Source organism: Rhinoraja longicauda, chromosome 8 (assembly GCF_053455715.1).
Source record: "Rhinoraja longicauda isolate Sanriku21f chromosome 8, sRhiLon1.1, whole genome shotgun sequence".
Classification (NCBI taxonomy): domain Eukaryota; kingdom Metazoa; phylum Chordata; class Chondrichthyes; order Rajiformes; family Arhynchobatidae; genus Rhinoraja; species Rhinoraja longicauda.
Genome location: NC_135960.1, coordinates 42,402,095 through 42,429,686, shown reverse-complemented (window position 1 = coordinate 42,429,686; position 27,592 = coordinate 42,402,095). Strand labels below are relative to the sequence as shown.

General features: G+C 41.6%; 1 protein-coding gene across 18 annotated transcripts; it reads left to right on the top strand.

Moving 5' to 3' along the window:
* LOC144595884 (transformer-2 protein homolog beta-like) lies at nt 1–27,518 on the top strand. Of its 18 annotated transcripts, XM_078403730.1 has the most exons (12): nt 45–151; nt 1,590–1,616; nt 2,165–2,225; nt 8,687–8,755; nt 9,090–9,267; nt 9,833–9,990; nt 14,509–14,674; nt 19,238–19,426; nt 19,600–19,715; nt 20,219–20,293; nt 24,061–24,134; nt 26,631–27,518. In XM_078403730.1, the coding sequence occupies exons 5-12, from the start codon at nt 9,259–9,261 to the stop codon at nt 26,639–26,641; spliced, it is 798 nt and encodes a 265-aa protein (XP_078259856.1). In that variant the 5' UTR covers nt 45–151; nt 1,590–1,616; nt 2,165–2,225; nt 8,687–8,755; nt 9,090–9,258; the 3' UTR covers nt 26,642–27,518. The 18 variants fall into 18 exon arrangements, with proteins under 18 accessions (XP_078259851.1, XP_078259852.1, XP_078259868.1 ...); XM_078403732.1 differs by lacking the exon at nt 8,687–8,755; XM_078403728.1 differs by having other exon boundaries at nt 8,687–9,267.
* The last annotated feature ends 74 nt before the right edge of the window (nt 27,519–27,592 follow it).

Sequence of the window (27,592 nt, the reverse complement as noted above, 5' to 3'; positions counted from 1 at the left end):
GCTCGAGGTAGGTGGCGTCGGTTTGGGGCTCCGTCCGCCGTTCAGCTGTTGTTCCCCCTCCCCTTTTTGCCCCTCTTGAATAGTTTGAGGCATTTCGTTTTTCACAGCCGCCATCATGAGCGACTCCGAAGAACAAACCTACATCGAAAGGGTGAGTTTGATCGAAATATCGTCGATTTCGTTTAAATGTCGGACTCGTCTCCAGGGGCTCTTCTTTGAAGCAGGGTTTGGTCTGTGCGAGTGCAGCGCGAGTCCCGCTTCCCTCTGGGCCGACAGGTCTGTGGGCGAGGCGAGGCGAACGGCGCAGGCCCGTGGGGAGAGTATTGGCTGCTCTGGCTGCCACTCGCCACCCGGAGAGGTGCCTGCGGAGAGGCGTCGTGCCGCCTCATTGGCCCGACAGTGTTGTCAGTCGGCAGCGGGCGGGGCTGGCAAGGGAAGCCCGCTGGCTCCCTGTGTTTCTTCACCTGCATTTTTTACTCCTGGATGTTGTGTTTTCATATTTTCTTTTTGTGGTGCCCTTTTATTCATAAAGACAGGGGCGTGATGGTTGCGGGACGTGCCCTCCCGTTCGTCCTACAGTCAGGCGGGCCACATGCTTCTCACTACAACGCTGGCGGAGTGTGCTGGCGACCCCGAAGTACTTGTTTCCAATTTAGCAGATCTCCAACACGCTTGGGCACGCTTAAACAAATTTAAGGTGTTTGAATTAAAATTGCTATAGGTTTAGGGGGTCGGAATGTTGGAAGTACAAAGCAGTTGAGGGGAAAAAAACTATTTTCAAATTGGATTCGACTGCGACTGGAAAACATAATTTCCAATGTAGGCCATTGAATTCTTTGTCCCCACCGATTTTGTTTGTGAGTGTGGGTTTAGTTGAAGTACATTGAGGAATTGCTAGTGATGGTCTGGTACGCCTGCTTTCTGCATTGCGGACAGGATGCTATGGTTACCAACAAAGAGATTCTCGATTTTAAAGTTTTATTTTATTTGATTGACCAGAACTTCCTTCTGAAGTTGATGTCATATTTTGGGAGGGCAGGGTGCAGTGCAAACTGGTCAGGGTTAGTTACTCAATTAAAGTAAACTGTGAACGTTGATTAATGTGGTCTGTAGCAATTGAGCATCAGAAGGTCAGTTGGGTTTTGCTGAAGTGCGGGTTCTACAGTGTCTGTTATGAAGCGAATTTGCAGTTTGGAAGTTAAATCCACAAGTTTACAAGATCGCTTTACACCAGAATAATTATTTTTATGTTCTGTTAATAATATCCCTTGTCTACCTTATGCACAACAATTCAACTCCATTCATTCCTGGCCTGCATGTGTAAAGTAAATAAGGAATACAGTCTAGTTTTGGATTCATTTGGGATTAGTTTGACGGACTACATTTATATAAGCAGTGTGGCTTTTGGTTGTTAACATTTCATTATTGATTCCTTGTTGTAATATCACACTTACATGGAGCAGTTTCAATGACTGACTTTTACTGACAAATGTATTTTATCAAATTACTGTGCAAATATTTTTCTCTTTAACCTCCCCCATCATCCTCCCAAAACCCTGGTGAAAATTAACCGAAGCTACCGACAATAGAAGACAAGGGGGAGGGAGATCCAAAATGTAAGTAAGGCATTAGCTGGGCTCAGCGGTACTTTGAATTTAAGAATATCGATTACCCAATTCTCCCAGGGCCTTGTGTATCTTCGTACCCTTCAATGAACACCTGCACAGAGTTCCAAGAGTGCTTTCCCACAAATGTGGAAATCCCAGTGCTGTGCTTATCCCCTTTCCCAAAGCAGGTTAGTTTTAGATTAATTATTAACATGCTTGGCAAGTTGACATTTCCTGATCAATTTACATTTAGCCTGTCCATTGCATTGGGAGTTCATTCCTTTGCACTTCCCTGTTAGCAACTTGCAGAATCTGATCAGTTAGTATTTCTTTTTAAATTTGGTGATGTTATTAAAAGGGTGATCTGTATTTACTTGTAGATGACCTGTTTTGAAATTTTGACGCGGGAAGCTTCATATCTTGCCCAACTGCACTCGATGAAATGGATGCGGTGTCCCTTGTTTGTATTTTTAGCTTAGTAAAGATGATCTGATTCTGGTCAGACCATAGATCCCCTAAAGTGTTTGTCAGAGCACCTGTTATTTTACATTTATTAGTAGTGTCACTGACATTGATGAGGGAAGAGTCCCAAGACAAAAAGAAGATAGAAGCATTAAGGTTTGTTGTTTTTTTTTATTTACATACTGTACTATAGGTTGATACTATTCTTAAAGCTTTTTGTATTAATGTGCTTTTTAAATGGCTTATTGGTTATTTGCCCACTGGAGCCACTTAGCTGAGTTAATAAAATTTGGCTTATTTGCCTAAATTTGTCTAAATACTGCTGGAGGATTGCATAGTCCAATACAATATTAATTGTTTTTGAAATTGCATACATTTACTGCATGCATTTATTTTAGCATGTTTAGAGGACAATTTATACATATGCAGTCATGGTTCAAGCAGGCCAGGCAAATTATTTTGCACTGCCTGAAAAAGTCATGATTGTAAATGATGGAAGACTTTGATAGAAAATGGTGATGGCATCCAGTGGGTCAGTTGTCACTTGGGAATTTTTTTTGGGATGGAACCTTTGATTTGTAAAACCTGAATTTTAATTAACTTTTTTTTATCAGCAGTGCAGTCTATTTTTCTTTTAGATGCTGTCTAATCCATACATAATTGTCATTTTCTGTGTTGAATGTATGGATAGTATAATGAACTCCACATCAAGATCTGAGGCCATTGATTTACGCTGTTTAAATCAAATTCCATTTTGTTATGCACAGAATTAAAATTTTAAAAAATTTGATTGTGTTCTTTAATTCTATCTGCTATTTTATGATGTTCCAGGGTTTTGACGATTCTTTCATGTAAACCGTAAATCAATATCTTGGGTCATGATTAATCTTCATACTGGTCTTTGTGTAGTGCATGGCAAAAATTGGTCATTCACATTGCAAACTGTACATAGGTTGTACTCAAATTATATTTTTATGCTTTAATTTATCAGATGAAAGGATTTGTTTACCTTTGTGGAAGATATTTGGAAAGATGAAGAGGACAGCTGTAATGGCTATTTGCTATTACTGTAAGGGGACATACAGATTGCGGCCTACTTTTTGGTATTCTAAGAACTAATACAAACTGGTGTGAATTTGGCATACCTCGTGGTAGAATAAGGCAAGACAAGAAAATTTGCGATTATTAAATCTGCAATGAGCAGGCAGCCTCTAAAGAGAAGTTTGTTTTTTGGATTTTGGGTGTGTCATCCTTCAGATACGAAGCCTGATATTTATGAAAGGTTCTAGAAAATTTAGCATATAAGAAAATTTTAATGTGTTGTGGGTCCAAATGTAGTGGATCACTGACACAAAAGGCTGCAGATACTGGAATCTGGAACAAAACCAAACCACTAGAGGAACTTCGCATGGATGGAAATGGACAATCGATATCTTGAGTTAAAGACCCTTCACCTGGATTGAAAGCGTAAAGGATGGAGAGCCAGAATAAAGAGGTGAGGTGGTGGGGCAAAAGCTTTGAGTTTCCTTGAAGGGTCTCGACTCAACGTGTCGATTGTCCACTTTCCTCCACAGATGCTGTTTGAGTTCCTCCAGCAGTTCTTTGCTTATGAATGGCTGGTTGAATACACTGAATTTGCAGTATCTGAAGTAATTGTTTGTCAGTTGTTTGATTGTCATTTCATTCACACTTCTGGATAAATTAACAGTCTTGTTAAATGGAGAATGTTTTCGCTTCTTGTCAATCAAGAAAATTGTATTTCTGTCCAAACCATGATTTTTATCCTTGCCTGACAAATTTGAAACAATTCAAATAATTACATTTATGTACGATGTTGAGTACCTGAACCACAATATAATTTTCTTATCCCAGATAATTCATGACATTTCCATGATGAGCATTCATTTGCGAATTATTAATATTTGCTCCATTTTAAGGGCAGAAAAAATTTAGGTCTATTCTGGAGATGGGTTGGTCAGACAGATATGGGAGGCGCTCATATGCAATAGCTTTCTGCAATTTGCTCATTTTACTCTCAAAAACATTGTTAATGAAGAAATGGCTCTGAAGGGATAGGGATGGGTGTTATTTCCCCTTGCCTTCAGAGATTTACAAGCAACCATCAAATCCGACATGAACCTGTTGAGATATGGGATTATGCAATATGGGATGGAAATTGACAAGATGAAAATGAACATATGTTGCTGTAACTGAATGTAGTGGAATCTTGTAAAACTAAGTTCTTGAATGGCGGCTTACCAGTAAATATTTGATTAGTTTTTTCTTCAAAACTGGATGTCTGAATAAAGAATGGGAAAACACTAATTGTCAGAAATCGAAGTTAGGGCTATGACTGAGTGATATTGAGACAGTAGTACACGATTATTCATTAGTAATGATGTACAAATGGTTTATCAAATTTTCATATTTAAAAAAATATTTGTAATCATACTAAGATTACGCATTTTAAGAAACATCAAAGAAGGGGGAGGGTCAAATTTGATCAATAGTTGTGTATTTGTTGCTGGTCCAATAGCTGTCATTCAATGGGTAGCACCTTATTACTTAATCTCTAATTTTTGATGTGAATTTAGTATTGGGGTATTCTCTTTTTTTTCCCTGGTGATTATCTGTTGTAGCTGTATTTGTTACGTATTAAGTGTTTGATTTGAAATTTTCATTACATAGGTAAATTGATGTCAAATTTTGGCTGATATAAGGAAGTGCCTCCCCCAAGCACACAATTTATATCTGTGAGGCAAAAAATGTCTCAATTTCAGTTCTTGCAAGGATTCTTACCACAAACCTAAAACTAAGGAATATTCCAAGGTGCTGCAGGGTTCAGAAATCAAGGGATGCAGTTGAATGTTCATTTGAAGCTATCTTCAGTGTTAAAGTGTAAAAAATGTAACTTGTGGAATTTGTGGTAATTCATACCAACAAAATTTGCCCTCAGTGCAACATAACCACACAGTCGTATTGTAATAAAATTGCTATACTGCAGCATGTTGCTCATTATGTAGCTTAAAATTTTGCACTATTTCAATCATGAGACCCTTGCAAACAAATGTACTAAGTAATTTTGACTGTTGAGTCAATATTGTAAATGAAAATTACCTGTTTATTACTGATACTAACTTTATTTCGACCATTTGCCAAAAGTGTAATCTGTACATTTAGTGTCCGCTGAGGTTAAAGTGTGGGCATCAAGCATTTCTCTTTTGAAATTGGGCAACATTTTAAGTACTTTTCTACGGAAAAATAATTTAACACATTCATTCAGTCTAATACCCGAGTTTATTGAACATCGGCAAAAACAACTGTCAATGCTGAATGTAAGTTTAATACTAAAATTTGGTAAGAAAAGAACCAACTGGAATACAACAGAATGTATAGTTTAATGTGCATTTATTGGTTTTAAATTAATCTGGAAGTATTTGGTACTTGGAAGTTTTTTGTTTGCAGACATTTAACGGCAGCTAACTGATATCTTCACAATTGAAACAGTATGCATATTAGAAAGGTATACTTGTGTCACAGAAGGCAGTGGAGAGGTTTTTAGTTTGATACTTAATGAAATGTGTCCAGAGCTGCTTCCTTGTTGCTGTTTTACTACTATTGGTAACAGCTTAGTCCACTAGAAGGTTGTTGTCTAACGCCACTCCTGCGACTTAACTTTCAAGTGAGTCAGAGCACGCCCAAATTGGTAATAAGAATTGTCAATAATAGTACAACAAAGCAGTGCAGACAATTTTTTTGCTATAATATAAATGTAAGAAATTGAATTGCTTTTGAGTGTGCCTCCCTACTTGACTGTTTTCAGTACTCATTATTGTGCAATCCCAGAACAGTAATATGGTCAGCAATTGGCAACACACCTGCAAAACAGGTATTTCCTCTGCTGTTCTGTTAACTGAGAAATATTTTTAGAAAGTGAAGTTGAACAAAAATAAGATGTATTTTTTCAAATAATTATTTTGATTCATTTTACCGATACAAAACACCACAAAGCTTTTGAAGTTCTTGCCAGGTCAAAAAACATAGGCAATTTTACACGCTTTTCCCCTCTTATTACAGCATGCATTGGGGCCTTGGTTTGCGTTATTCTGCACAGTGCTCATTTCGTAGCGCTTTGGTCTTCCAATCCCAGCATTTGCGTGTACATACCTCGAGATAGATAGGCTGCTCTGCCGGGAATCTTGTGCTCACTGTTGCTGTGACAGGAATCTGGCACAATGGTTGCCTTTTAATGGCTCAGCAATGAATTATACTACATTATAATGTGGTGAGGCTGTCTGTGATAATGATGGTATGAATGAGTGGTGCAATCCTTCATTGCTTACAAACTGTTCAGATTCTACCGCATCTCTCATCAAATAATGTGGTGGAAGCTTCTGTCTCCAGTAGAGAGATTTTACAATGGGAGCAAGTTAAACAGTGGTCACTAGGTAGATATCTGCTGTGAAACAAAGAAAAGCAGACACATCAGCTTCCATCGCATCCAAAAGGAGGTTATGAGATGGGCTGTATAGTTCATGGTGTGTCAATGCATGGAGCTGGTGCTGCCAAGTCCCTAAAAATGGCCAGCAATCATTTCCATGACTGGGGTGCAGCTCAAAAATGAGCAGCTCCGCTGCCCTATCCTGTCTGTTCAACACCAACTCTTGCAGACAGCCTCTCCACATCATTGCTGGATTTGCACCAGGTTCCTGGCACAGTTATGCTTTCCATGATGCACCATTGTGCTAAAGTTAACTCTTGTGGTAAAAGGTGCATCATGTTAGAGTGATGCAGTGCTGAGTTACTGCTTCACAGCACCAGAGTCCTGGGTTCGATCCTGACTACGGGTGCTGTCTGTGCGGAGTTTGTACATTCTCCCTGTGACCGTGTGGGCTTTCCCTGGGTTTCTCCCACATTCCAAAGATGTGGAGGGTTGTAGGTTAATTGGCCTCTGTGAATTGCCCTGAGTGTGTAGGATAGAACGAGTGTACTGGTGATCATTGGCCGGCATAGACTCGGTGGGCTGAAGAGCCTGTTTCCACAATGTACCTCTAAACTAAGCAGTGCATGATGGCTATTGCCTAGAATGTTTACCACATAGCTGTTTTCAAGACCAGAACTCTTGGAATTATTGTGTCCCTTGGTCGCTTTTTAGAATCCACAAATCTCCTTTTTGCAGTTCGGTCGATTTAATAGAGTTTTATTGAATAAGTTCTCACTGGTTTATCCATTGAGACTAGTTATCAGACTAGTTCATGGCAAAATGCAACAAAGTAGAAAAAGGGAAATTTTATGTACTTGAGATTCAGACTAATTTAAAATTATATTGGTTTTCTTGGTGTAGGAAGGAATTGCAGTTGCTGGTTTAAACCGAAGATAGACACAAAATGCTGAAGTAACCTAGCGAGACAGGCAGCATTTCTGGAGAGACGGAGTAGTTGACGTTTCAGGTCAAGATCCTTCGTCATACCCAATAAGTTTGAAGAAGGGTCTCGACCCGAAACATCACCTATTCCTTCTCTCCAGAGATGCTGCCTGGCCCGCTGAGTTACTCCGCCATTTTGTCTCTATTTTCCGGTTTTCTAGGTGGTCTTGTTATGGTGATCCTGTTCTTTAAAAGAAGTGGAGCTTGGGCTAGGCCAATTTCAGTGTTGACTGATTTCCCAATATCTCTCCCCAACAAAATATTTATATGGAGTTGAATCTGATTTGCTTCCCTGTGTTTGGGACAATTATTTGAACAAAAGGCTTGGATACCTTATCTGGTTGCTTCAGTGTAAAGATGTTGGGTCATTTTAACTGCATTGAAAATGATAGGAGCATAGCTCTTTGGCAGAATGATACGCAGCTCAGTATGTAGGACTTGTTGCTGAAGTTACAGTTCAAGTATAATCTTAAATCTAAAGACTGCGGTATAATTTCCTTCTACATTATACAAATGAAAAACAGATGCAATCTTAACTGTGCAAGAAAGAAAGTAGGTCAGACCTAAACTATTAACAGTCTGAAGAAGGGTCTCATCACGAAACGTCACCCATTCCTTCTCTCCTGAGATGCTGCCTGACCTGCTGAGTTACTCCAGCATTTTGTGAATAAACACCTTCGATTTGTACCAGCATCTGCAGTTATTTTCTTAAACTATTAACGCTATCTTTGGAGGTGTGTAATTTGTACTTTATGATCTGAAAGGCTTGCATCAACTTAGGGTGGGCATTACTTTCAGGACTCAGCGCTATCGTTTGACTGAATGGTACATGTATTTTGGGCCGTTTGTTCAGTGGCGTTAGTTGTAAGATTTGAGGGGGGGCAATGGTGCAGGCGCTTTTATTGGGACCATGCAGCTTTAGTTTTGAATAATCCAGCTATCTGATTACAATCTTACTTGCCTCTGTTTAACTTTCAATTAACAAGATTTTAATATTTCAGCATTGTGTGCACCTCCAGGTAAGAAATATTTGGGGTAAGAGGTGGTGAGTATCAGTCTGACTACCGATAATGTTTGTACTGACTTTTTTTGAATCCTTAAGAACTGGAACTTAGTGCCAGCTGTAGGAGCAATTGACCCAAATCGTAACGATATATTTCTGCTTGCTTTTCTCCTTGCATTTGCTGATCAGAATGAGATTAATAACTGGTGTGGGGAAGCCCATTCCCAAATAGCTCCATCAGAGGAGGATGAGCAATAGGTGAGATGCAAACCAAACCATAAAAATAGCTGAGATTATACCATTCTAAAATGATTATTGCCAGTTACAGACTGCAAAGTATGTTTAAGATAGGATGGTTTTGGTTACAGTTTATAACCAGGTACCGAAATGTTAACATTGGCCCATATGTTGCCTAGTAGAAAACTGCTCATGGCTATTATAAATGATCACTTCCGGGTGTAGCTTTGCATCCTATAACTATAGTTGTTGCAGATGAGAATCTTTGATGACAATTTCGCTGGTTGTAACTGGTTAATCTCAGCACAGGTTTTCTCTGCAATTACATGCCTCATCCTGTTCTTTTTTTGTTAAGGTTAATGTTCATGAAGAAAAGAAATGTGGAAGAAGTCAATTGTCAAGTTTTGTGTAATAATTGAAGCTCAGGAATAAGTGAAGCTGAATTGGGGAAAAAAAAGAATGCATGCTAAAAAAAAGACACGAAGTCCCACAAATAGAATGTGTGCAGTGTGTGAAGTGGGAAGATGAACCAAGTGAGCATTTGAAACTGAAGAATGAAGAAAAGAAATAGAATGAAGTTAAGATCAGAAGTATCTGGAATCAGAAAGCACTACGCTAAGTAATTTCTAGTCTGTTTACGTGTACGTGCGGGGCTTGCGGTAGTCTCACGAAACCTTAAGTGAAATCACACTCGAGGTACTTTTAATTTTGAGTGAAATTTGGTTTAAAAAGTAAATGAGCATGAAAACTTATTTAGCCTCTTGAATACCTCCACATATCAGAGCTCTTAATTTTGAATTGAATTTATTTATAAATTCACTCAAATCGTTTAGCTAACGTAAGCCCGTACCTGTATATTGTACTAAAAAGAAATGCATGCACTGTACAAAACCAAGGTAGAAGAATACACCCTAGGGCTGGTAGTTTATTCTAGGAAAGTATTTAATGCCTGAGCATTCCTAATTGAAACTGCACCGGCAAAACTGGGATACAAGTTAGGTTGCCTGTTAATTTCATTGCAGACTTTAATCAGATCTTGTTTTAATAGAATTATCTTCTCGGTTTGTAAAAATGTAATACATTTATCTTTGCACATAGGATTCACGTTCCCCATCTAAATCTGCAAGTGAAAGCCTGCGTGGATCTGGAAAGTCTGCCAGCCAGTCTCCAGCAAATTCTGCAGAGAGGTCTCATTCTAAGGATGGGTCAAGGCACTCCCGGTCCAAGTCGCGATCACGTTCGCGTTCCAAATCCAGGTTTGTCGCTTATTTTAATTTGCAGCTTTTAAGTTAAATGTTCATTGGATTATGATTTGTGCACAGTGGTGCAAGATGTGACATGTATCATTTTAGTTTCTATTACAACACTGCCTGCACTATTCACATAGAAAGCAACCAATTAAATGCATGCAATTGCAATAAGTTAGTTAATTTCTGTCATTCAGAGGCCTAGTAGTTTATTAGCTGACACAAGCCCTTTTTAACGTCTCGGCAAGATTGGCCTGGATTTTATACTATGGGATGGAATTAATAACACTCTGTCAAGGAGAGTGTTGATAGTGAAGTTCTTCAGGGTGGTCTTTGCAGTAGTGGCTGATTAGCTGAAGGACCCTTGGGTGTTTGGGGCAAAGATGGTCTTGACGGTATTGAAGAATTCCCCTGTCATGGTTATCAGTATGTTGCTGGATCGCCTGTGCTTTTTTGACTTACCATAGTTTAGTTTAGAGATACAGCGGGGAAACAGGCCCTTCGGCCAACCATCCGAGTCAACCAACAATCATCTGTACTGGTTCTATCCAACATGCTAGGAGCAATTTACAGGAACCAATTAACCTATAAACTTGCACATCTTTGGTATGTGGGAGGAAACTGGAGCACCCAAAGTAACCCCAAGCGATTACAGCGAGAATGTGCAAACTCTGTACAGGCAGCACCCATGGTCAGAATCGAACCTGGGTCTCGTGCTGTAAGGCAGCGCCAATGTGCACTTTTGTTAGGTCATGTTTGTTTATTTGGGTATCTGTTGATCTGTTTTTGCCCTTGCGCGATGCAGTGGTGTTTCCATTCAAGGTATGCCTTGCATTTGTAATTAACTACCTCCTGGTTGCTCTTATGAAACCGACGTGGAAGAAAAGCCAAGAGGTTCTTAATTGTTGCTGATTATGGTGGACTTCAGATTCTGAAGTTCAGAATATCGTTGACACTGGCCGCTGTTAGCCTGGAGTCATCAGATTGTCTGTAAATTGCCAGATGAGTTTTGATAGGGTGCAATATTAAATGTTATTATCGAGAACAAAAGCTCATGGTGTAGGAGGTAACATTGGCATTTAGAAAATTAGCTGGCTAACATGAAATGGACTGTGGCACAAGTGGCCAAAAAACAACCAATCCTGGACACCTGAAATAAAAGCTGAAAATCTCAGCAGGACAGGCATCTGTGGAAAGGGAAACAGTTAACAATTTAGGTCTACAACCTTCTATCAGAACTGAAAGAGAGAATGTCTATCTAGTATGAGGGGGAAATGGATGGAATAAACAGAATTTCCCTCTTGGGGTGAAGTATTGTGGTTACTTAGAGATAGCATTCTTTGCATTAAATTCATGTACAGCAGGCCAGAAATGAAAGAAAGGGGAAGGACTAGCTAAAAGTTGCCAGTCCTGATACATATGGAAAGAAAGTGGCTTATCAAACTAGCTCGCTGATGGTAGTTTTAAGCTTTTAATGGTGCAGGAGGGCACAACCTGATAGGGGTGGTGAGTTAAAGTGGTAGACAACTGGAAGCTCGGGACAACTCCAGCAACTGAGCCCAGGTGCTCCACAAGGTGATAATCCGCAGTATGATTGTAGTTCAGTTCAGTAGATTTAAAGATATGGATGTGAATTTCTACTTTACCTTGGGCAGAGTTGAAAGGCAGGTATTGCATCTGTAGTTGCATGGGAAAAGTTCCATTTGATTGGGAGTTGGAGGCAGAGATGGAAGATGAATCACTGAGTTACCAGAAGAGTGATCCCTAAGAGAGGAATAGGTTTGGCGGAGGAATCTTAGAATTGGCAGAAATTGCGAAGGATGATCCATTGAAGTTGAAGGCTCGTTGTAAGGAAGACCCACCCAGGTGTCCACTGTTTTTGCTCTGTCCAGGAGGAACATGGACAAGAACAAAGGAGCAGAAAATAGGTGATTAAATGTTCTGTCGACTGTGGTAGAGGGGAAGCCACAGTTACGGAAGACATTTCAGAAGTACTTGTGCAGAATATCTAATTAACAGAGCAAATGTAATGGAATTCAGAGGAATTGGGAAAATAGAGTTCTTGCAAGAGGCAGGGGAGGTGGAAGTTCTGGGTAGCTGTGGGGGTCAGTGGGGTGTAGAGAATGTTAATGGTATGCTTTTCCCCTGAGATGGAAAGATCTAGAAAGTGTCAGATGTATCATGAACGTGAGAACAGGGTGGAAGTTGTTTGCAAAAGTGATGGAATTTTTGTGTTCTCCATGAAGGGAAACTTTAAATTCAAGTTGGAGTAAGAAAATTATGGAAATCAAGGAAATTATGGAAATCTGTTCAAGATTTGTTGCTGCACATGTGTATTACTCCAATACTATCATAGTTCTTTCTGCTTCTTAACCTGTAAGAGATGTGTTGTGTTCCCTTATTTCTTTGTTTGGTTTAGGAACTTGTAGTAAGGAATTGCACATTTTCCAATTAGTCGACATTGCTCTTGCAATGCACAGAAGAAACTTACTTCTGGATGAAGGCTTATTTTGTAAATTGAAATCTGGTGATTGATTGCAAGTCTGAGGATTACAACAGTTGTGAAGTTCAATGTTTGTTAAACTTCCACTGAAGCATTTGTACAGGATTTGGTGTGATAAGTAAGAAAAAAAACTGCAGATGCTGGTCTAAATCGAAGGTAGACACAAAATGGGAGGAGTTGGCTGCGCCTAACGGCTGCGGCTCTCTGGCAGTCTGTTGTCTTTTTTTCTTTTTTTTTTGTTTGTGTCGGTGTTGGGATGGTTTTTGTTTCTGTTTTTGGCTGTGTATGTGTGGTGGGGGTGTGTGGTGGGGGTGGGGCGGGGGGAAACCTTTATTTTATTAGGTCTCTTCCCCGGGGCGCGGCTCGGCTGCGGGCCTTAACATTGCCGGCGCAGCTCGGCCGCGGGACGTTTCAGTGCCCGGTGCGGCTCGGCCGCTGGACTTAACATCGCCCGGTGCGGCCGCGGGACGTTTCAGTGCCCGGTGCGGCTCGGCCGCGGGACGTTTCAGTGCCCGGTGCGGCCGCGGGACGTTTCAGTGCCCGGTGCGGCTCGGCCGCTGGACTTAACATCGCCCGGTGTGGCCGCGGGACGTTTCAGTGCCCGGTGCGGCCGCGGGACGTTTCAGTGCCCGGTGCGGCTTGGCCGCTGGACTTAACATCGCCCGGTGTGGCCGCGGGACGTTTCAGTGCCCGGTGTGGCCGCGGGACGTTTCAGTGCCCGGTGCGGCTCGGCCGCGGGACGTTTCAATGCCCGGTGCGGCTTGGCCGCTGGACTTAACATCGCCCGGTGTGGCCGCGGGACGTTTCAGTGCCCGGTGCGGCTTGGCCGCTGGACTTAACATCGTCAGCGCTGTTCGGCCGCGGGACGTTTCAGTGCCCGGTGCGGCTCGGCCGTTGGACTTAACATCGCCCGGTGTGGCCGCGGGACGTTTCAGTGCCCGGGGCGGCTCGGCCGGGGGGCCTTCCATCCCCTTGCGGGGGCTGTGCGTGTCGTTTGCCTCGGTAGGGGTCGAGCTGCCTGTCCGTGGGTGCGGGGGGAAGAGAGGGGAAGTTTTGTTGCCTCCATCACAGTGAGGGGGTGTTTGGAGTCACTGTGATGGATGTTTGTGTTGGGGTCGGGTGTCCTGTGTTCTTTTCTTTTTTGCTGTATTTTGTGTGACTGCTGAAATTTCGCTCGGTGTTGTGCCGAGTGACAATAAAGTGTTGTTATGTTATGTTATGTTAAAATGCTGGAGTAACTCAGCGGGTCAAACAGCATCTCGGGAGAGAAGGAATGGGTGACATTTCGGGTCGATTCGGGTCTGAAGAAGGGTCTCGACCCGAAAGGTCACCCATTCCTTCTCTCCCGAGATGCTGCTTGACCTGCTGAGTTATTCCAGCATTTTGTGTCTACATTTGGTGTGATAAGTAGTTTAACAATTGGGAAATAATGAACAAAACTGTTTTTCCATTGGCAATTCTTCAAATTAATGGTGCTGCAAAAATGTTTTCAATAACTTGCACATCATTAATTAAAAGCTTGCTTGTTTGCTTAACAATTACTTTGGCAGTAGAGGATCATACCTGAATTTAAGATGTGACAATGATTTGGGGTTATCAGTAATCTGTTTACCTCTGTGTAGGAAGGAACAGCAGATGTTTAAACCGAAGATTGACACCAAAAGCTGGAGTAAATCAGCGGGTCAGGCGGCATTTCTGGAGAAAAGGAATACGTGACTTTTGGGTTGAGTGAAGAAGGGTCTCGACCTGAAATGTCATTTATTCCTTTTCTCCAGAGATGATGCCTGACCTGCTGAGTTACTCCAGCTTTTGGTGTCTATCTGCTCACCTGTATTTAGTATGTGGCTCTATTACAAAGTAAAGGTAGAAGACTTCAATGAAAGAAAATGTATTAGAATTTTTGCCCTTATGTAAGCAGGTAAGAAAAGGGAAGTTATTTTCTGACCTGTCATGTCCCAATGTCTACTTTATTTTCAAAACTAGGTTTCATTCTTAATAAAACTAATATAATTGTAATTTTGCAGGTCTATATCTCGGAGGAGTTCCCGGAGACGTTATTCAAGATCTCGATCCCGATCTCATTCTCGTCGGAGGCGATCGAGAAGCAGGTCCTACAGTCCTGATTACAGGCGTCGCCATAGCCATAGCCGATCGCCTATGTCAAATCGGAGACGCCATATTGGTAATCGGGTAAGAGCCAGATCTTTTTATTTAGAATAAACTGAACAAGCACAGAACATTTCTCCTTGGTCCATGCCGGTGTGCTTCGAGTAGTCTCATTTTATCCTTTATCTGAGCTTATGAAAGTATACTTGCATCCTGTCACAAACTGAGCTGTCCATTAATTGTGTTTAGCTTTTCACGACTACAAATCATGGTAGAAAGTTCCATATTCTGATCATTCTTTGATAATAGAAATTGCTACTGAATTTCTTGTTTTACAATTAACCTGTATTGATGTAAATCTGATAAAGGTCTAAAGAATGGTATCGACCCGAAATGTCACCCATTCCTTCTCTCCAGAGATGCTGCCTGTCCCGCTGAGTTACTCCAGCATTTTGTGTCTATCTTCAATTTAAACCAGCACCTGCAGTTCTTTACTACACACTTGATGTCCCCAGTTCTAGTTTTGCCTGCTTCTGTAATTTTCTCTTCATATATCCCATTCTGTTGCTCCCTTTTGTGATCTCGATGCGGTGGCACAGATGTAGAACTACTCATGGCTCCAGTGCCCTGGATTCAATCCTGATTTCTGATGCTGTCTGTGGAGTTTGCATATTCTCTGTATGACCACATAGGGTTCTTCCCACATCTCGAAATTGTATGTAACTTGCCACTGAAAACTACCCATTCTGTGCAGGTGAATGGTAGTGGCGAGGAGCAGAGGGGAATAATGGTTAATTGGGCAAGTGGGGAGCTGATGGGAATAGTGTAAATGGTTGTTTCATGGTCAGCATAGACCCGGTGGGCTTAAAGGCCTGTTTGTGCACTGTCCGTGACTGTTCTCCGAGGTTTGCTCTATTCTCGAGAACAGATACCTGCTGTGTAATTTTTCTGACTTGTAAATAATGTCTTGATTCCATTATCAATCTCATTTTTTTAAAATGTGTCTTTGGCATGTCTCTGCATCCATTTTATACCGTGGAGATCAGAAACTGTCACGGTATTCATTTGTATCCCATTTTAACAGGTTTTATATAAATGTTTCTGCTTTTTAAATAAATCGTTGTACATTGTTTACCTTTTAGTGGTTTTGTTAATCACTGTTACCATACTCGCTCTGTTGTTCTATTTATATAACGCTGTGGCAGCTTTTTCATCCTGCTATAAACTAACATCTCGCATTTAGATATATTAAAATTTGTTTGCCAACTTAATATTTCTGCAAGTTCATTCGTCTTTTGTCTTTTAATGGTCCTCTGTTGCACACTCTTAACTTCACCAATATGGAAAAACATTGGCCCTGAGCTCTCATTTCACTTTTGAATGACTCCAGGAATGAATGTGCAGGTAGATAAGAGATGGTCTTGGCATCCTGTTAAGTGCAGACATTTTATGTGACTCAAACTTAATCAAGTAGCTAGCTACTTTTTTCCAGATATTATCTTGTACTCTATCTCCTGCTGACTATTAAGCCATTCAAAATTCTCTCGCAGGAAGGAGGATAGTAGATAATGATCAGAAGTGTATCTTCACACTACTGAGACAATAGTTTTGGAACCTGAGTCTGGGGGTGCCCAAGCCACTTCAATGTGACCGCATGTTTTTGAGATGCCATTTCTGCGTTTTTTGTGCCACGTGGAAAGAACAACATGGGTTGCTGATTGCGGAATTTCTGGTGTTGAAATCAAAATAATATTCTGCATCTAGCTATTGCTAGATTGTTGAAAGATTTATGTTTTATAATTATTGTCACTGGATTTGGGCTACAAGTTCATAACCCTCTGAAAATGGCAACACAAGTAGATAGAGTGGTAACAAAAACACATGGCATGCTTGCTTTCAAAGGTTGGGGCATTGAGTATAAGAATCAGGAAGTCGTGATGCAGCTTTTAGGACTTTGGTGAGGCCGCATTTGACATGTTGCATGTAGTTCTGTTTGGCCCAATACAGGAAAGATGTGAGGGCTTTGGAAAGGGTGCAGAGAAGGTTTGCCAGAATGATACTTGGATTAGGGTCATTAGCTGGGTAGAGAGGTTAGACACACTTGGATTATTTTCTCTGGGATGCTGGAGTTGTGGGAATCCTGATAGATATATATAAAATTATGAGAGGCATTGATAGGGTAGATAATCAGAACCTTTTACCCAAGATGGAAAAATCAAATACAAGAGGGCATAGCTTTAGGGTGAGGAGCAAAGTTTAAAGGAGATGTGCAGAGGAACTTTTTTTACACAGAGGGTGGTGAGTGCCTGCAACACTCTGTCGGGGATGGTGTTTGAGGCAGATAGGAGAGTTGCACTTAAGAGACTTTTGGATTGGACATATGGACATGCTGGGAGTGGAGGGATATGGATATAATATAAGAAGATAACTGCAGATGTTGGTACAAATCGAAGGTATTTATTCACAAAATGCTGGAGTAACTCAGCAGGTCAGGCGGCATCTCGGGAGAGAACGAATGGGTGAGGTTTCGAGACCCTTCTTCAGACTGATGTCGGGGGCGGGACAAAGGAAGGATATAGGTGAACAGGAGGGGACGGGAGGGACAGAGGAACTATCTAATGTTGGAGAGGTCGATGTTCATACCACTGGGCTGCAAACTGCCCAGGCGAAATATGAGGTGCTGTTCCTCCAATTTCCGGTGGGCCTCACTATGGCACTGGAGGAGGCCCATGACAGAAAGGTCAGACTGGGAATGGGAGGGGGAGTTGAAGTGCTCGGCCACCGGGAGATCAGTTTGGTTAATGCGGACCGAGCGCAGGTGTTCAGCGAAGCGATCGCCGAGCCTGCGCTTGGTTTCGCCGATGTAAATAAGTTGACATCTAGAGCAGCGGATGCAATAGATGAGGTTGGAGGAGGTGCAGGTGAACCTTTGTCTCACCTGGAAAGACTGTTTGGGTCCTTGGATGGAGTTGAGAGGGGAGGTAAAGGGACAGGTGTTGCATCTCTTGCGGTTGCAGGGGAAAGTGCCCGGGGTTGGGGCGGTTTGGATAGGAAGGGACAAGTGGACCAGGGAATTACGGAGGGAACGGTCTCTGCGGAACGCAGAGAGGGGAGGGGATGGGAAGATATGGCCAGTGGTGGGGTCCCGTTGTAGGTGACGGAAATGTTGGTGGATGATTTGTTGGATCCGCTGGCTGGTGGGGTGGAAGGTGAGAGCGAAGGGGATTCTGTCCTTGTTGCGAGTGGGGGGAGCAAGAGCGGAGCTGCTGGATGTAGAAGGGATCCTAGTGAGAGCCTCATCTATAATGGAGGAGGGGAAGCCCCGTTTCCTGAAGAACGAGGACATCTCTGAAGCCCTAGTGTGAAACACCTCATCCCGGGCGCAGATGCGGCGTAGACGGAGGAATTGGGAGTAGGGGATAGACTTTTTGCAGGGGACCGGGTGGGAAGAAGTGTAGTCCAGATAGCTGTGCGAGTCAGTGGGTTTATAGTAAATGTCCGTCACTAGTCTGTCTCCTGTGATGGAGATGGTGAGGTCCAGAAACGGGAGGGAGATGTTGGAGATAGTCCAGGTATATTTAAGGGCAGGATGGAAATTGGAAGTGAAGTGTATGAAGTTAGTGAGTTCTGCATGGGTACAAGAGGTAGCACCAATGCAGTCGTCGATGTAGCGGAGGTAGAGTTCGGGGATGGGGCCAGTGTACGCCCGGAACAGGGATTGTTCGACGTACCCGACAAAGAGGCAGGCGTAGCTAGGGCCCATGCGAGTGCCCATAGCTAAGCCTCTGGTTTGGAGGAAGTGGGAGGAGTCAAAGGAGAAGTTGTTGAGGGTAAGAACCAGCTCTGCTAGGCGGAGGCGAGTGTTGGTAGATAGGGATTGGCTGGTTCTGCGGTTGAGGAAGAAAGGGAGGGCTTCGAGACCATCCTTGTGGGGATGGAAGTGTAAAGTGACTGGACATCCATGGTAAAGATGAGGGAGTGGGGGCCTGGGAACCGGAAGTTATCTAGGAGATGGGGAGCGTGTGAGGTGTCTTGGACGTAGGTGGGGACGGATTTAACCAGGGGGGATAGGATGGAGTCGAGGTAGGTGGCGATAGGTTCGGTGGGGCATGAGCAGGCAGAGACAATGGGTCTGCCGGGACAGTTCTGTTTATGGATTTTGGGTAGGAGGTAGAATCGGGCCGTGCGAGGCTGGGGAACTATGAGTTTGGAGGCATTGGGGGGTAAATCGTCGGAGATGGTGAGGTCGGTGATGGTGCTGATGATAAATGTCTGGTGTTTATCGGTGGGGTCATGGTCCAGGGATAGGTAGGAAGAGGTGTCTGAGAGGGATATGGATGATGTGCAGGTAGACAAGAGATGGTCTTGGCATCCTGGTCGACGCAGACATTTGTGGACCGAAGGGCCTGTTCTTATGCTGTATTGTTCTATGTTCTTTCTTGTGAAGTCTTCAATCTGGTTCCTTTGCTCAGCATCGAGCTTTATCCTTGAATATATGTCCAAGCCCCTTTCCAAACATTAAATCTTTTGAGGACCTGTTGTGAGCAGATACTGAACGGGTAAATCTGGGCTGTAACGTTTTAGTGATCCTTTTTCTTCCTGAAGTGAATTTTGCTTTTCTAATTCAGTGTTGCATCCTTTGTGTAGGCTAACCCTGACCCCAACACTTGTCTGGGAGTTTTTGGATTAAGTTTGTACACCACTGAGCGAGATCTGCGTGAAGTATTTTCGAGATATGGACCTCTTGCAGGCGTCAATGTCGTTTATGATCAACAATCAAATCGTTCCAGGGGCTTTTCTTTTGTCTATTTTGAGAATGTAGACGATGCTAAAGAGGTAAGAATTTAAATGGAAACTAGTTGAAAATCTTCAAATTAGTCACTTGATTAACAGTTTGTTCCAATGAGTGACTTTGTGTGTAATTAAACTGGTGTATAGCCAGAACAAAGATTTTTATTTTGAATACATTTCACATTAGATTGTTGTTTTCTTAAAATTCTTCTTGCCAGGCTAAAGAACGGGCTAATGGAATGGAATTAGATGGGCGCAGGATCCGTGTTGATTTCTCCATTACTAAAAGAGCTCATACACCTACCCCTGGAATTTATATGGGAAGACCAACCTAGTAAGTTAACTGTCGAAACAAAGAACTACAGATGCTGGTTTATAAAAGAGACAAAGTGCAGGATTTATTTAACAGGTCAGGCAACATCTCTGGAGAACATGGCTAGGTGACATATCAGGCCCGGGGGCCCTTTTTCAGACGGAGATGCTGCCTGACCTGCTGGGTTACTCCAACATTTTGTGTCTTCTCTCGTAAGTTAACTCGTTTAGAAGGTCTAGCTGAAGACTAGAAATGAAGTATGAATGTGGTCCAGATTAAATTATGATCATCATAAAGTAGCAATGTAAATTAGTATTAACTGTACACCATCTTCTGTAATATATTGTTATTAAAATGATTTGTTATAACTGCACTGGAGAAGATTACTTTTATGAAGATTAATATATGCAAACTTAACGTGCTCTAATATATTGTGTTGGTTATACTTTACAAGCCCATTGGTAATCTGTAGTCTTGTGTTTGGTTTTGTATATTTGCTTGAACTATTTACCCTCACTTTGCAGTAGTTCACGTCGCAGAGACAGTTACGACAAATATGACAGATATGATGACCGAGAGTGTTACAGCAGATCCTACAGGTAGGCAGGCCGTGATTTCATGTTCAACGATAAGAATAGAGCACTTAAGATACTATATAATTATAATGACACCATCTAATTATAATTGCACCATCTTTTGGTTTTGATGTGTAGTTTCTTAGAAAGATTTGATATTGTAATTGTGGGCTTCAATGTAAATGCATTAATTTTATCCTGCAATGTTGAAATTATTAACCTAACCAAGCATAGCGTGAACATCCAGATGCAATGGCTGCAAGATGAATTGAGTGCGACATTAATTTTCTTGAAGAGTGATTAGCAGAAAACACAGACTAAAAGTTCCCAATTGTTTGATGCTTTTGGCATAAAGACGCTGATCATTTGTCAGTGGGTCTTTTTGAGGAGAACCCCGGTGAAGGTATGCAAAATGTCTAGGGCTTATTTTCCAAGGCGAGATATGTCAATGATTTGGGCCTTGATGTGAGCAGGAGGTCATTATATTTGCTGTTTTGGATCCATAATTTTATAGCTGGCAACAATCGCATGTTCAGCCACTATTTCCTTTTTATCTTCTGGCATTTGTCTTTTTGTTTGATTCCAACACAGACTCGTGTCTTTAGAAACAAATAATTTTCCATGAGTGCAGTCAAATAAAATAATCTTTTAATGCAGGGAATTTGATGCAATTACAGTTGAAGTCCCTTTCGTGCTTTGTTGTTCCAAATACCTGTGTCATTGTGCATGGCATATCCCATTCTAAGATTACTTTGGCTGTAGGAGACTGTCTGAAAATGAAATCATACAGAGAATAAAGTTGATTTTTGTGAGGTAATAAGAATATTATCTCAGTAATATCAGAAGTTTGTTTTGGCACAAGAACAGCAGATTGAAATATCTCTACTTTTTGAGAAACCATTATTGACGGTGCATGTCTTGAAAGAGAATGATCATTTGTATTTTTCATAATCTGTGTAAGGTTTGAAGACGTAGCTAAAATACTTTCAATGTTTTCAACGATTGTTAGCCTTGGGGAACTATAGACACTTGCAAAGGTTAGCAATAACTTGGAAGTTCATTTGTATCAGTGGTATGGCAAAAGTGTGGAAATATACATTTTTATGGGTTTTCTCTGTGATTAAAAACACATTTTGAATTGTCTTTTTAAAAAAAACAAATGTTTGCCATTATGCCCCTATCCAAACCAAAAGAATTATGACTAAATTGGTTATGGACAATACATCAAGCATAAATAATGTAATACCCAAGAACAGCTTTTATCTTTATAGTAGAATTTCCATACCTTTTTGTCTTGAAAGGAAATGGAGCAAAAAATAGATGATATTTCAGGGAGATACAAGAGATAACAAATGTTGGTATCTTGAGCAACCACAAAGTGTTGGAGGAGCTCTGGGTCAGGCAGCATCTTTGGAGGGAATGGGGTCCTTCTTTGCAGAAAGTTAGTTTAGTTTATTGTCGTGTTTACCTTAGGGAATCTATAGAGAATTCTTAGAGGATTGGACAGGGTAGATGCGGGGAAAAATGTTCCTGATGTTGGGGGAGTCCAGAACCAGGGGTCGCAGTTTAAGAATAAGGGGTAGGCCATTTAGGACTGAGATGAGGAAAAACTATTTCACCCAGAGAGTTGTGAATCTGGGGAATTCTCTGCCACAGAAGGCAGTGGAAGCCAATTCACTGGATGTTTTCAAGAGAGTTAGATTCAGCTCTTGGGGCTAAGGGAATCAAGGGATACGGGGAAAAAGCCGGAACGGGTTGCTGATTTTAGATGATCAGCCAAGATCATATTGAATGGCTGTGCTGGCTCGAAGGGCCGAATGTCCTACTCCCGCACCTATGTTCTATGTTTCTATGTACCAAGGAATAGTGAAAAGCTTTTGTTGTGTGCTAACCAGTCAGCGGAAAGACTATAAATAATTACAAATAAGCCGTCCAGTGTACAGAAATATGGTAAAGTTCAGTAAAATCCAGTTAACGATAGTCCAAGGATCTCTAATGAGGTGGATAGTAGCGCAGGAACGCTTTAGTTGTTGATTGAATGGTTCAGTTGCCTGATAACAGCTGGGAAGAAACTCCTTTAATCTGGGCTTGTGCTTTTCACACTTCTGCATCTCTTGCCTGATGGGAGAGGGGAGAGGGGAGAAAAGAGAGAGTCCAGGGCGAGACTCGTCCTTGATTATGTGGGTGGATACAGGCGAGGAGGGGATTGATTGCACGATGAGTGGAGTAAATGGCAAAGGCTGAAGGTGAAAAGTAGACAAAGTATAAAATAAGGAAAGGGGAGGAGTGACATTTAAAGCCTGGGGAAGATATACACTGATCAGCCAAAACATTATGACCACTGACAGGCGGTGAATAACATTTAATATCTTGTTACAATGGCTTTCAAGGGGTGGGATATATTAGGCTGCAAGTGAACAGTCAGTTCTTGAAGTTATGTGTTGGATGCAGGAGAAATGGGCAGGGGTAAAGACCTGAGTGACTTTGACAAGGGCCAAATTGTTAATGGCCAGACGACTGGGTCAGAGCATCTCTGAAACGGCAAGGCTTGTGGGGTGCTCCCGGTCAGCAGTGATGAGTACCTTTAATGGTGGTCATGGGAGGAATGTGCCACAATATACAGTGCATCGCATCCTGCTGCGTATGGGGCTGCACACGGAGGACCAACAGCATATTAGTCAGGTGGTCATAATGTTTTCGCTCATCGGGTCATAATGTTTTGATATAAGAAAATAACTGCAGATGCTGGTACAAATCGAAGGTATTCACAAAAATGCTGGAGTAACTCAGCAGGTCAGGCTGCATATCAGGAGAGAAGGAATGGGTGACGTTTCAGGTCGAGACCCTTCTTCAGACTATGTGTGTGTGTGTCTGAAATTCCCCAGGTTATGACATGATTCCTGAAAATTGTTCAAAGTCAGAAATAATCACAAACGGTGTGTGAGAGAGGATCAAAGAACTGTGACAGGAGAGCGAGCAAGTACGGGAAAAGGGAAAGCCATCCAGCCTCACTGAGCGATCTCTGTTTTCCCACCTCTACTTGGCTCAACCCTGCCCCCCTTTTTTTTCGGCTTAGTGGGTGGGGAAAGAGAGGATGTGGAAATGTTTCACTCGCATCTGGCAGAAGGTACCTACAGTCCGGCAGCAGCCAGCAAATTCAACTTGCTGGTCTCCAAAATACTCGGTCGTATGTGTGGGGTGTTGGGTATTCATAACCCAATAAGGATCTGTATTGTGAAGATTTTTTTAATTGATCAGAACATATTTTAAAACTACATCTGTATTTGTGATTATTAACTTAATTTGGCATTTACCACTTTTACACCAATAATATTAGGACCCAATGTTGGCAATGTTTTGTATGTGGCTAGAAATACAATTTCAACATGAGCACTTTTGACAAATATGAAGTTGTTGGTGTTACATTTTCCCTTAACTGTAATTTGCACTGTGTATTAACAAGCTCGTTTAGTTTTTTTGCTGTTCATATATGCAGATGGTTTTGACTAAATATTATTTTTGCCAGCGAATCAAATAGACTGGAGCTGTTTGCATGGAATTAGTTGTTCTTATTTACTGTCGGGTTTTTTTGTGCTACTTTTATGCTGGTGTGTGCTTTCTGGCGTCAGACAAACTTGCAATTTATTGGCTCAATATCCACTATTTAATGAGATGCATATTACATGTTTTTGTTCTTTACTCCTCCCAGCCAAACAACATGTTTCTTTACAATTTGGGGTGTGCTGCTCGTTCTGTTTGGTGTCATGTTTCATAAGATTTATTTGTTTCAGAAGACGGTCTCCCTCTCCTTATTACAGCCGGGGTGGTTATCGTTCTCGCTCCAGATCACGCTCCTACTCTCCACGTAAGTACAGGTTTTTTGTCCTCACAAAACATATTGTGGTGAAATTATATAGCTATCTCAAGAGATTTAAGAGTTTCATAAATATGAATGGGACTGAAAATAAATTATTTTTGAGAGGAGAGTGAGGATGCATTCCTTCGTCCTGGAAAGCATGAGTGGAATGGAGCCATGACATACACTTCCTTTTTCTTCTGGACCAAGTTTACAATCCCCTTGGTCATCCACTGTTTTCTTATCTTGTCGTCCTTCTCCTTACTGGAACATGCTGATCCTGCACTTTGATCAGCTGGCCTTAATGACGCCCATGTGTCACCTGTGGACTTGCCCAATAACAAATGCTTCCAATGTACCCCCCCCCCCCCCCCCCCCCCCCCCCCCTCAGCACCATAAAAAGAAAGTAGCAGCAGGAGTAGGGCAACAGACCTTTCAAGCGTACCCAATAATTTAATATGGATACAAGGAAAACCAGATGTTCGTTTACCAAAAAAAGACAAATGGTGCGGCTTATATCTCCCGGCTGCTAACTATTTTAACACCTCTTTCCATTCCGACACTGGCCTTTCTGTCCTCGGCCTCCTACGTTGCCAAAGTGAGGCCACATGCAAACTGGAGGAACCACACCTCATATTCCACTTGGGTAGCTTACAACCTAATATCTAATTTTAGGTAACTCCCCCCTCCCTTCTTTCCCCCTGCCTACCTGGACGCACCCATTTCTCCCCTTCCACCCATGTTCCTTTAGCTTCACAGTTCACAACTCTTCAATCCTTTTGTCTCACACCTGTCTTTTCATCTCAGGCCTTTATCCACCATCTGCCTATCAAACCCCTGCCACCTGTATCAAGCCAGGCTTTGTCTTGCCCCTCCTCTCTTCCTGCTTTTTTCCTCCCACCTCCCCTTACCATCGGTTTGAAGAAAGCTCTATGTTCGTCTCTATTTGATTGCGTCTCTATGTTCTCCAGAGATTATGCCTAACCCACTGAGTTACTCCAACATTTAGCGTCTATCATTTATTATGGTCAGGGCTGATTTATGCTTGCCTCAACTCTTTGATGTCATTTCTCTACACACCTAAACTAAGTTTCTAATGATCCAGCTTCCACCACCCAACAAAGTAGAGAATGTGCGATTCAACGCTTCTTTAAGGTTCACCATCATTGCAGTTTTCTCCAGTTAGATAATCTGCCACTTGATTTATTTTGCCTGTGTATAACCTTGTACTTCCCACTTTTGTTTGTTTTTTGCTGAAATGTTCTATCTGCATGCTGTTACAAAAGAGGGCTCAAATTTAAGGCAAAATGGAGATGGTTTAAAGAGGAAAGGTTTTATTAGTGGTTGATGTCTGGATCTTGGTGCCAGAAGTGGTCATAGAATCTGATACAATTACTGCATTTAAGAGGTATTTGGACAGACATCTAAATAGGCAAGGCATTGAATGGGATTCACTTGGATTGGGGGGGGGGGGGGGGGGAGGTTAGCATGACGTGATAGATTATGTTCTGTCCACTTGCTGCAGCCCTGGTACCTGAGTGGTGAATTAGATGGCAGGCTATGTTTAGCCTTAGATAGATACAAAAAGCTGGTGTAGCTCAACGGGTCAGGCAGCATCTCTGGAGAAGAGGAATAGGTGATGTTTCAGGTTGAAACCCTTCTTCAGACTGAGAGTTGTCCCTTGAGGAATGGTGTTGACAGTATGCCTCACTCTTTTGGCTACAATTGTGCCACCACCTCTCGCTTCTCTGTTCTGATGTCCAGGGCTATGATGGAAGGACTGACATTGAATCATACACGTCGGGCAATGAAAATATCATATCATCTTGTTCCCTTTTCCTGTGGGCGGCTCTCAATTTTGGCATGTATTGATATTAGTATCCTTTGTATTAGTGCTGAAGACTGCAAAATCAACTGAGCTGGGTGTATGTACCTTTGTCATTCTTCTGTCTAGATTGTAAATGAGAATCATATTTTTGTAACTTTGATGCAATTTAACTGGCAGGCTTGGCCATTTCAGATGCATTTCATGAGAATCTACAAGATAATGATTTCTATTGCTGATATTTTTATCCTAGATTGATTTAATAGGTTAACTGCCGATGGTAAGACTTTAACCAGTGCCACAGGATTACCAATCCACCTGTAATTTCCATGGTGCTAATTGTGAATTCAAAGTTTTTAACCCTAGTAGAGATATTAAATTTACTAATTTATACAATTCATGGCAGTTTAAAATCTCATTCAATTGAACAAGAATTTTATAAAGTTCCACGTGCAAGCAATCTCTAGGCAGTAAAATGGCTAAATGATATTATGCTTGGATTGAACTCTTGATCTGTCCTGTGGAAACACTTAAAAATAGTTGAATTGGGAGTGGGAGATTGAAGGAGGCAGTTTATGGCATTGTGAAATTTGGAGCAAAAAATGATGGCATTTGCAAAAGAGTTTATGGAAACTATATTGTGGAAAAAATGTAAACCTATAAATTATTATTCATTTCAGGTCGTTACTGAAGACCCCATGTATCCAAATAGCAAACATAAGACCAACAGACCAGCTGATCTATTTGCTTAAGATTTTTTATATGAAATAATTATTTTTAGTCATGTTTGTGTTTGGTTCTCCCTCTCTTCCTCCTCCCCCTCTCTCCCCCCCCCCCCCCTCCCTACCTACCTAAAGTGTTTAGTGAGAAACAGTGTTCTGGTTGTACTGGGTTGTGATCAGTAAAAAAAACGTTATATTCTTGGGCTAGAACAATATGCTTTGTAATGTTGAGCAGCTTTCAGTGTAGAAAGGAACACAAATGAAATGTCAAATGACCATGCAGCTGCAATTCTTTCATTACATAAAGAATTTGAAGTTTGGTGACAAATTAATATTGAATGTGTACGATTCAATGTGTGCAGTTGCAGACTTGTACTTGTGGCAACCTTGGTTTTCTTTTTCCATTCAGTTCTGCAAACTCAGTGAATGGCTTTTCTTTACAATGAGAGTTTAAAAATAAAACTATCCATACTGGCAAAATGACACTACATTATTACAACCTGGTGCTGAAACAAATTCTCAAGTATAGTAAATGGAATTCTGAGTATTATAATTCCACTAAAAGATATTTCGACATTACTTAAGAACAGTGGGGAAATGCAGCACTTGTTATACCATGCTAATGGTAATGAGCTGAATTTGGTGAACTACTGATCTCTTTTAGTTCCTTCAGATTAAGTTATTTGATCTTTCACGGGGATTTATATATATCCATAAATCTGGGTTCATGTTGTAAAGAAACTGTTCTGTTAAACAAGGATTTTGTACCAGAGCCAATCTGTGGTACTGAATGTGCGTGAAATGCTTTTAAATATCTGATGCAAAATTAACATTAAAATTCAGCAAAGGCTACTTTGTTTCGTGTTTCTTCTTATTTGATGTCAGTTTTCATTTAATTGGGCTACTCTTAAACAAGAGTT